The sequence below is a fragment of the Syngnathus typhle genome, linkage group LG1, assembly GCF_033458585.1.
Source record: "Syngnathus typhle isolate RoL2023-S1 ecotype Sweden linkage group LG1, RoL_Styp_1.0, whole genome shotgun sequence".
Lineage (NCBI taxonomy): Eukaryota > Metazoa > Chordata > Actinopteri > Syngnathiformes > Syngnathidae > Syngnathus > Syngnathus typhle.
Window position 1 is genome coordinate 14,852,352 of NC_083738.1, and position 11,192 is coordinate 14,863,543.

Below are 11,192 nucleotides of genomic sequence, written 5' to 3' on the forward strand. Positions count from 1 at the left end.
TACTTCCAAGGCAAAATTTTCGGTCACTACCATAGGATAATTTCGGAAAAGACAAAACTCAAGGTCAGTTTGTGAAATGACATGCCATGTTCTGACAGACCTACCAAAAGCAGCTTTAGTCAGGCCTATTTTGGTTTGTCTTTAAATGCAAAATGAGCATATAAAATGTCCACATTTTAAGCGTATACTGGCTAGATAATACAGCATTTAAAATCCGTATGATGTTAAAGTAAAGAAAGCGTTCTATTGAGCCTCTTCAGATGATCTGGTTCTTTTTATTTCATAAAGCTATGATCTGAAGTAAACAACAGAGTGGAAAACATTTGAGGTGCAAGTACAGTGTTGAGATGCTGCCGCAAGTAGAGGAGTTAAAGTTTTCTGGGGTCTTGTTCACAGGTGCGTGAAGAATGCTTTGTTTAAATGATTTCATAGTGGTGGTCCCCCAGCAAAGTTTTCAGCAGCTCCATATTAGGGGATGAATTAGTTGATACAGCACATGGCCAGGTTATATTTGCTGATATGATCTTTTGATTTCAAAACATTGCATTCCAAGAGATGGCAACAATTTTGACCCTTTGTTGTCCTTTTAGTTTCATTCATTAAAAAGGAAATGGGCACATCTAAGCACACATCGACCAATTTATCTTATAATGTGCATGTCGAAAATTATGACGCAACGGTGAGCAGCTACAGTCTGGAGCTTTAACTTCAAAGTCACTGTGAAACCGCTTTTCTTCTGGCTCTCTTCTTTTCTCACATCGACATTAAAACAACAAATGACCTTTTTGACTGTGGCATGCTACAGGATTTATCCACTATTTATAACTCCCGAAGACTAAACTATTGCCACCCTCCTTGACCAGACCATACGGATGAGGGGACTGCAACAAGTTCAGCGGAAAGGTTACAATTATTCATTTATTTATTTTCTCTCAAATTTAGTTTTAATCTGCCCACTGTCAGCAATTCCCTGAGCCTGACGGCACAAATTCATAAAGCTTTTGTTCCAGCAGACTTTCTGTAGGGAGAAAATGAAAGCTTCTCATTTGCACTTTGTATTGTGACTGTTCAGCCTAAGTGGGCTGGACAACCTCCTGGCTTCTTTTGATTACAAAAAGACACATTCGTAATGCACTTTCGGGCATCCCGTTCATGCTTTTCTTACGTACGTTTTATTGCACACTTTCAAGGTGTTGCAATTCATCAATTTAGACATTCGGACAGCCCCACCATGTGTGACCTGCATAATTTGTGCAGAAAACCACCAAAGACGCGTGATTCAGTTAATTCTAACGGCAGCCCTAATTACCGGATCATAGAGTTTTATCCAGATCCGTTTTGAGAATTTGTCACATTTTGATTATGAAATTAACTTGCGTAGTAGATCCGGAAGTTATCTTTGCCAGTGGCGTGCACGTGGCTCATCAATATGCTGCTGTAAAGGAGCGTGTAGTTTTTGCATTCACTTTTTAATAAACGCAGGACAAGCAATTTAATCAGAATTCCATGCTCATTGCGGAATGCTGAGGAGACCATGTTGCCAAGCAACGCCCTGCATGCGTGGTGCCTCAAATACAAAAATCTATAACTCAAGGCCCATTATTGCAATTATTGTATTGTTTGTGACCCGCACTTCAGCTCTCAGTACCATCGTCATGTGGAAATGGTCCTCACGGGTGAAGACAAAAGTCTGTTGACATTGATCTTTTTTTGACCAATGATAAAATGTCGACCTTCTGCCAACAGTGTAATGTACTCGACAATATGCAGCCATTGGGCAGTCGATGAGCGTAGATGCGACAGGTGTGCTTCCCAGCCCATCCATACACCAGTACTACAAATCCGCCGAGTCTTGCTCTCAAGGGATGTGGAACGATTAAAAAATGTGAAATATGATGTTTCACCTTGGGGGGGGCGGGACACATTAGTACAGCCTCTTGAGCACAGAAGACAAAAAGATGCTTGTCGTTGGGAGAATGAGCACACTGGCAGATTTCAGGGAACGCCTGAACCCGAAGTGTGTACATTTCTCAAGGGTGACACACTTAAGTTGATGGGAGAATGCACAGTCAAAAAGGTGCGCTATAGTGTGCTTTTTATTTTATTTAAGCACACGGGAGAATTTGCCCCTTAATTAGATACTTGATTAAATTGTTTGTGTGGGCTCGCTGGGGGATGGAGCACTATCCCCCCAAAAACGACATTCGTTGCATTATCTTTTTATTAGTGATAGCCTTTGTGTACAACATGCATCAAGGGGGAACGATTTAAAAACAGATACTTTACATAATACTTCACTTTCATTATTTCATTTGTGTACGTTTCAGCCTTTTTTTTGTGCCCTAGCACCCTCTATTGTTGAATGCACCACCCGTTGAATATATGATTTTTACTTCCATTTCCATATATAGGAAAAAGTAAACATTCTTAGTTACTAAACTAATATACTATTTCAGTTACCTCTACTGTACTTGAGTTTTTGTTTTTCTTAAAAAAAAAATCCTTTAAAATATATCAATATTTTCTACTTCTTACTTTCGCAACAGCTTGTTCCTTGTATTTTCAATGTCTGTACTTAAGTTAAAAAGTTAAAGTTAAAGTCCCAATGATCGTCACACACACATCTGGGTGTGGTGAAATTTGTCCTCTGCATTTAACCCATCCCTGTGTGATTTTAATCATCCCCTGGGGGAGAGGGGAGCAGCGAGCAGCAGCGGTGCCGCGCTCGGGAATCATTTGGTGATCTAACCCCCCAATTCCAACCCTTAATGCTGAGTGCCAAGCAGGGAGGCAATGGGTCCCATTTTTATAGTCTTTGGTATGACCCGGCCGGGGTTTGAACCCACAACCTTCCTGTCTCAGGGCGGACACTCTACCACTAGGCCACTGAGCTACTTCTTCACTTTAATGCAATTACAGGAGTAGACTCAGTTCTTCTACTTTTTAAACAAGTATTTGTACTTCCACATACAGTGTGTAAGTACTTTTGGGCTCTCTGTTTAAATCCAAATGAAAGTGTTCAAGTGTTTTACAGTAATGTAGTATGCTTTTTAAAAAAAGTACTGTTTAATTTGCTGTACTACCAATTTTACTGTTTGAGAGAACAGTAGCAAGGTGAGCAGCAGTGAATATGAATAAAGTTTTCTTTTTCTACTTACACTGCATGACTTTGGTAGGAGCACTAATGTATTTGCCATTAATGCATTCCACGGATGAGACACGTCAGTGACAGTGACCATAAAACGTGAGGCACTTCAAAGTGGGGCCTGCTGGGGAGCGTACGACTCTCCTGGGGCACCTTGCATAAGCTCTGAGCCCAGTGGAAACTTAACTGTCTGCCGTTTCGGAATGAAGAGACATAGTGGGGCTAGAGAGAAGAGTTGCAGAAAAGGCAGCGATGGTGACCAACTGAGCGGTGTGAGTGCGCGGCCCGCCTGTCAGCTGTTGTTTTAAAGGTTTTGGAGTTCAGAATAAGACAAGAGCTATGAGGAGAATAGCGCCTGCAAATTAACCCCACACCCCCCCACCCCCCGCTGTTGCTGGGAAAAAAATATCACTCACTCAGAGAAACAGAAGAGGCAGCAAGCAGAGATGGCACACCAAGACACAGTCAAACGCTTAGGTATACATTTGAGATAATAATCAGCCACCCCCATCACTTATTCATCTTATTTAGGATTTGAATCTGATGGGAGTCAAGTCTTTGTTATTTGCATAAATATTAATAGGACTTCAAGGTTACTCTTTTGTGTAGAGGATCTGCAACAGGTGAAAAGAGCACATATTTCACAGCCGAAAATGCAATTTTCCGTCCTGCTAAGTAATAGTGTGAGGGACAAGTATATATTAGCTATAAATAAAAAAGTGGATTCAAACTTTCAATTCTGGATAAACTCAAAGCACTCAGCAGAGACCGGGCCACGCTTTCTTTTGTCGACACATGCAGCCTTCACTTTATTCAAAGATCACTTTCTCTCTCCCTCTCTGTTGATAATGACCTTCTACTGCCACCATCCTTTTAATTTGCTTTTGCTGGAATACTTCACAGGTGATCAGCTTTTTGAATACAACACAATATTTTCTTAAAAAGAACACTTAATACCAAATGCAATGAATTTCCCCTCCACTTTTGAAAAATAAATTTAAAGAAATACTCACATCATTAAAGGGAACCTGTTGGCTGCTAGACTGGCTGCTCGCCTCCATGATGCAAGCCTGCAGAAGGAATGTGTTCCGATCCTTAAACTTGGAGGGAAAAAAACAACAACCTTCTTCTCCGCAAAGCAAAAGAGTTACAGCCTCATTCCATCGCAGCAATTTGGAAGGGGAGGGAAGCTTCTTAGGCGGAGTGGAATTACTGCAACATTTGTGATAGCCATTAAAAGTCAAGGCAGAAGTCTCCCGTTTGCCTGCACCCCTTTCAAAGGTGGAACGCTACCAGCGGCCCTCTGGTGAAGAAATTACGCACAGCATGGATGAAATAGAAGCACTATCTTATGGCAAACCCTTTGAGTATTTATCTGATATCCCTGATATGCATCTTAAGGTCCATTACGCTCCTAGGAGGCACTAGAATGTCTCTTTTACCCATATGCTAGTCTGACTTTTGGCCTGCTAGTAAGCAGCAGAGGTGGCAAATTAAGGTCCAGTAAGCAAAAACATTTCAGCAGTTTGGGTTTAGCCACAGATGCTTCGACTTAACTGACAAGTAAACAAGTTCCGGGAGCCCAAGTACCTGTGAAGCATCTGTGGCTTAAGTCAAACTTCATCAGGGTTCTTAGTTTTTCCAGCCAGATTTGCCATGATACATCCACCCGAAGAAATGAGACGGGGTGCCTGTCCTCAGCTCTGTACAACTGCTAGTGTGAAAGTGTTGATTCACTAGCACAGTGATTGTCAGTGAAACATGGCACATGTCCTGTGAGGGATCTTCAGAATGTATCTTTTTTCATCTGTCTATGCCAGTGACATTTATTGACAGTTTTTTATGATTCCGATGCAGACTAGAGTGTGCCAGTACTTTTGTCCAGCAAATCTTGTGAGACTTGAACTCCCTGAGTGTTTTATTGTTTATTTGGCATTTTATCTATTTATTTGGTAATGCTACCACAGAAAAGCACAACAGTCATCACTGAGATTCCACTGTATATACTATATTTTCTCCTTTAACCAAGTTGTGACTTCAGAGTAGTAATGATTTTCTTTTCTCTCTAAATGCAATAACTATTGGACTGGCTATAACGGCCTTCAGGGGATGACTGAATAAGTGATTGAAGCTGTTCAAATAATGCCATCCTAAAACTTTATTCAGCTCTTGGCGAGCTTTATAATGTCAACCGCTGATACCCAGTTATTTGTCTCATCTGTCCAATGCGCTGTTGAAAATGCCATCGAGACTCCATAAAAGGTGTGATCGTACTGTTAAGTATTTATTTTTTGCGAGGAAAAAAAGGTGTAAGGAACATTTAATATGTTTACCTCAGCCGCTCATAAACTTTGAGACCTTGTGACATGATGATATATGATGAAGGTCATGGAGAGGCGTTCTTTGCTGACTGTCTTGGCACCGGTTGCTTCCTGTAGATATCCTTCTTGGGTAATAACACTGAAAAAACAACATCCACACAGTGTGAAAAGAAAAATAATCCCACTTTATAATTAATCGTATCTGATAACACCTACATCTACTTTTATTTTCCTTTAGCTACAATGTGAAACATCCCTTGATGCAAGACAATCCTAAATGTTCCCAATTGGCTGCAGTCCTTGCAAAAGTGGAACACCTTAAAAATTATACAACATGTATATAAGTAAATCAGAATCATCTGATACTTCCTTTTGGGTTTGTATAATAATTAATTACATTACCAGCAGCAGGCAGGATTTAGATTTAGCAAAAAAGGGAACATAATCAAAGAATGAAAGCATCCCTATTGTATAATATTAATAAATAATAATAATAATAATAATAATAATAATAATAATAATAATAATAATAATGGTTGTTTGTCTCTCTGTGCCCTGCAATTGGCTGGCAACCGGTTCGGGGTGTCCCCCGCCTACTGCCTGTAGACGGCTGGGATAGGCTCCAGCACACCCGCGACCCTCGTGGGGACTAAGCGGTTCAGAAAATGGATGGATGGATGGATAATAATACAAAGAAAACAAAACTCGGCAGCTTTATCACTCCTACGCGAGGAGAGGTATCTTTTGAAAAGTGCAAAATATATCCCTGGATCTCCAAACAAGTTCCTTAGCGTGGGCACAAGCTAATCTTTGGTTTTGTGGTTCAAGTAAAAGTAAAAGCAAGGTACAGTGTATTGTCAATGTGGAACTTCAAAATCCGTTACAGGGAGTGTTTAAAAATGCCTTTTGGCTTCAACAGATTTATTTTAAAATGAGTAACATTTGCATTTACTTGGATTCCAGTCACCTAACATTCAAACACGTTCAAACGTGACGAATAAAAAACTCTTGAATCTTGAATCTAAAGGTGGTGCTATACATGAGTTGTGCTTTACATTCTAAGTAGAAAAGTAGAAGAAATGCTCGGTCCATTCTGCTTCAGGATGACCATCTTTTGGAGAAGTGCTCAAGCTGCAAACCGTTTAGTTGAGCCCGTATCGAAGTTGTCAAGATCTGATAGTGGCGAGACCTCATCAGCTTTTTCCCATTGATATAAATCTTCCCAATTACTGTGACATTTTGCTTTGGTAAATCAAGTCACTTCTCTTTAAGGATTTGTGGTGTCAGCAGCAGTGTTGCACATCTTGGGACCTCTTTACCTTTTACAAGGTTTAGCCGGTACCATCGTAACACTTATTAAATCCACAGGCGACATTTGAAGGAACATTTTAAAATGACCAATTGTCTATAAAATAGAACCAGTGTTAAACCCCTTTAATCTTTTAATCATAAAATTAACAATAAATGAGAACCGGCTTCTCACATGCATCACACACGGGAGTATAAAATGGAATCCACCACAGATACATACACTATGGTAACTATGCTAAGTTCAGACCACAAACAAGATCTGAATGATCTATCAGGCACATAAGTACAACATGGACGACTTTGTATTACCAGTAAAAAAAAGGTATTACTCTTTAGACGTCGTACTCAACAATTGCCCTTGCTACTGTTTTTCTGTCTGATCACATTGTTTTGAACTCATTCCTGTCCACACAAAACACAGCAAGGTGGATTAGTAGCCACAAGGCACATCACTTCAACAACACTGCCATTTTGTAAAGTTAGATTGAAAAAAACTGAAATACACTGAAATAATCAGTGACTATTATGATTTTGGATTGCCAAGTGGAAATGCAAAGAACAAATGATTGAGTGCCCTATCAAGCCAACGGTAATTGAGCAAAAACATAGATCATACACATAGAGCATACTACAAAAACAACACTCCAAATGTTCCACTGTTTACTCTGTGCTCCACATTATAGTTTTGATTGGCTTTGTTAAAACTGATTGCATCACCAGTTGTGAAACCCACTGATTTGCTTTTTCTTTACAAAAGAACATAGAAGTTCCCTCAAATAATAACAATATCTTCAAGCAGATGCTGCTTCCTCAGACAAAGACGATAAGTATTTTTCTCTCCTTCTATGACCGTCTGGAAAATAAATTTCCTTTTCAGGCAGATCCCCTGTCTGTCACTCAGAAAGAAAGAGGCCCGCATATCCACAGTCATTAAGAGTCCTTTACGACACGAAGGGAAACTGGTGCTACTCAGAAAGAAAATAGGATTTGCATGAATAAAAGGTATGTATGAATTTAGAAAACAGATACAACCTGAGCGCAGCTGAGAATGTTTTATGTGTTTCCCACCTGCACCCTATCTCCTCTGGGTCCATTCGGGTCAAATATGACAAGTAATCCTGTGTGATTTAATCATCCGCTTCCTGCCTCAATGCCGCTACAGCTCCTCAGGCTTTCATTAAAGAGGAAGCAGAGGTGGAGTGGAATGGGCTCGACTCGAAAAGCCAGTCACCTTTACCATCTCGGTCGAGACAAAGAAGATTTGAGACTCTCCAACTGTCATCGTTGACTATTTTCCCTCACGCTGCTTTAAAAGCGGGGAAGAAAAATGCTTTGTGCAGGAAGTTTACACTGTGGTTTTTCCCAGTTGACATTTGGTTCTTCCAGTTAAATTCTGACACCTAGTGATAAAGTACCGCTTCAAAAATCCAACACACTCACTGAGGTTCCACAGGTAATATTCTAACTGTCAAAACATTCAAGATTCAAGAGTTTTTATTCGCCATGTTTGAGCGTTCAAACAAGGAATTTGACTTCGGTAAATCACAGCCTCTGTTCAACCGGTAATACTCTAACGGTTCCACAGGTAATATTCTAACTGTCAAAACATGCTTTACAATGGTTCTTATGGTTGATAAGATAATTTCAGCATACAAATTGAACACCTGTCACGTCTTTCTTGCTTTCACTATGTTGTGATACGATGGAATTGATACAGTTTGTGGATGCTCTTTGACCTCGATGAACTGCAAGGTCACCCTGTCATTATCATAGCACCCGGATGACAAAGGAAACATTGCATGCAGCTCACACTATCAGTTCTCAAGTGTCATAAGCAAGGGGAATCATTATTGGTAATAAAAAACCTCACCTTTACGTTTAATATTATTATTTTTTTACTTTTTTTACATTTTTAGTGTCAACACCTCGTATTAGAGATGTTTCTTCTTTTGGAACAAGTGTTGTTAAAAATATTTTAAAAAATAATTTAAAAACATTTAAGAAATGACAACAAAACTGAAATTTATCATTTTAAGCCATGGTTTTCATCCTCCGGTTACCTTAAGATTCTCTACCATCATTTAGCTTTCACAAATGTCTTTTAATCCTTTCCTTTAATTTGACTCCAGGAATACAAACCACAGCAAATTGATTCTAATTACAGTAGTTGATTCCCAGTTGTATGTATTATTTACTCTATTTAAAGACCAAATAAAATAGATAAATAAAAACATCCACCCCCTTGTATCTAGAATGAATGTTTCACTAATATGAAGATCACCTTGGCTGTGACCTGTGCCCTGAGCAAACGTGATGTCATTTTCAGATGACAGCAAAATGGTCGCCCTCTGAGATGTATAAAAAACCCAGGTGGATTTTGCCTGTTTAATACCACAACAATGTGTTTCGACTAATTGGGCTGCACGGAACAACAAAGAAATGACTTTCCCTGTTAAGAACCACCAGGATGTGTCGCTGTCAGTCGAGTCATAGGCTGAAGTGCACCTGGTTAGCAATTTGCTCGCTTGTGGCTGATTTGCAGTGTATCAACAGGCTGCTGTTTGAAGCCAATTCTTACAAGAACACAGGCTTAGAATATGAAGGTCTGAAGAGGAACAAAAACCTGAAAATTTTCCTGGCTATCCATGACAACACTATTATTGAAGCAATGACGCTTTTTACTCTGGTTTGGCTTTGCTGCTATTGTGTGTATAACAATTTGTAGTTCTCCGGGACAAATGAACTGATAGTGGCGGTGAGAGAATAAGAGGCGCAACGGGTGATTGAAAGATTGCCTATACATTTTTAATATACTCCGGCATCGATTCCAACCTTTCATCACAGATGTTCAAGGCGAAGACCAAACATGTGCTGGAGAAGAATCACAAAGGCCGATCTCTTAGGAGTTTCTCTCTGACACATTGAGGAAGTCGATGAATAGAAATGTGGATTATGCCTCTCCGCATCGGCCCACATCCCACGCTTAAACAGTCATTTCCTCACATCGCACCTTGCCGCTTGCCGAGGAGTTTTCTCAATCTCGTGCTTGGTGAGACAGATGTATTTACTTACATAATTGTATTCCCCAGCCAATTTATAATGCGATTAAAAATTAATACAATTTGAGATTTGAAGAAGAGCACTCCTGTGCAAATGATTTTGACTGGAATGGCAGAAAATTGTTCTTCCTGCTTTTCAGCATTTTTAATCACACAAAACTGGAACAGAGGCAATGAAAGAGAACTCATTTTCCTTCTTTAGTACCCCCTGTAATCGTATTTCCACCAATATATTTCTCCAGGTAGAAGATGAAAACATTTTCTTGTGATAATATTTTCTCTGTTTCGTTATTTTCACTTTGAGGTTGTTTAGTCAGAGTGGAGCTCTCCCGAATGTGCGGCAAGCTTTGAGTCTCCGACATCCCATCACAGAGTCCAATGGAAATATACAATCGAGCCAAACGTTAGTCATAGCTGGCTTGTAATTACCTCTGCACCCAGCAGAAGCAAACCAATTGACTCCTCAAGATGAACGACGACAGGTAAAGGCCAGTCATTAGCCACGGGCTTCACCAGCCGTACTGTTGCAAAGGGAGGACGAATATTTCATTTCAGGTTGAATTTATGACTCACTTGTAACATTTCTTTTTCCTTGGGATTATTATAGACACTCACGACTTGACACCTCGCTGGTCATGAAAGACTCTCTCACCAACAGTCAACCTGTCTGTGTTGTGAACACTTGTTGCATCATGACTAACTTCAAATGAATGTGCATTAGCTGATCTTCTGATTGAAATTTTTTTCATGTCTGACTTCATATTTTTTTCTGCACACACTAACATGCATCCATGCAATGATCTTGTTATTCTTGCAGAATATCTTAAATAAATGCGTGCTCCTTTGAGTGAGTAATCAGTCTTAAGAAATGACAGGCCGGAACAAAACAGTAATGTCTGGTGCGAGACCGAGTTGAAAAATATAAACAGGATTTGGGCAGAGTTTTTGAATGCGAGTTATTAAATACGACCTGTAGTGCTGAAATTGAAGGTGTAATCAATCCAAATTGTGCTTTGTTTTCCCTCTTCATTGCATTGGAAAAAAAATATTTTTCGGCCATTCGGTATTAATAAATTAAAGGGTGCGAATAGATGCAATTATTCATCCATTGAAAGGATCAATAATTATAGATTATGCTGATTCAACTGTAGCTTTTTGGCCAAATACTTTAATGCAAAGCGTAATAATTTGTTATTTTTCCCCCAATGCATATTGTTTCTCATGTCATGTTTGTTTAGTAGTTTAATTACCGTTAAAACAATGTCATGGAGCACTTTCACTAGAATTTAGTAGGATTACAAAGAAGAAGAATTTAGAAAAAAGACCAACTAGATTGCATATTGGCATTTGGTAGGT

At 39.5% G+C, this 11,192-nt stretch overlaps 1 protein-coding gene across 1 annotated transcript in view; it reads right to left on the minus strand.

The window, feature by feature from the left end:
* Nucleotides 1–4,311, minus strand: part of tnmd (tenomodulin) — a 49,956-nt gene extending 45,645 nt beyond the window's left edge. The window contains exon 1 of the mRNA XM_061281862.1: nucleotides 4,159–4,311. Coding sequence (XP_061137846.1) covers nucleotides 4,159–4,206 — 48 coding nt within the window. The 5' untranslated portion in view covers nucleotides 4,207–4,311. The remainder of the gene's footprint in view (nucleotides 1–4,158) is intronic.
* Nucleotides 4,312–11,192: the final 6,881 nt, after the last annotated feature.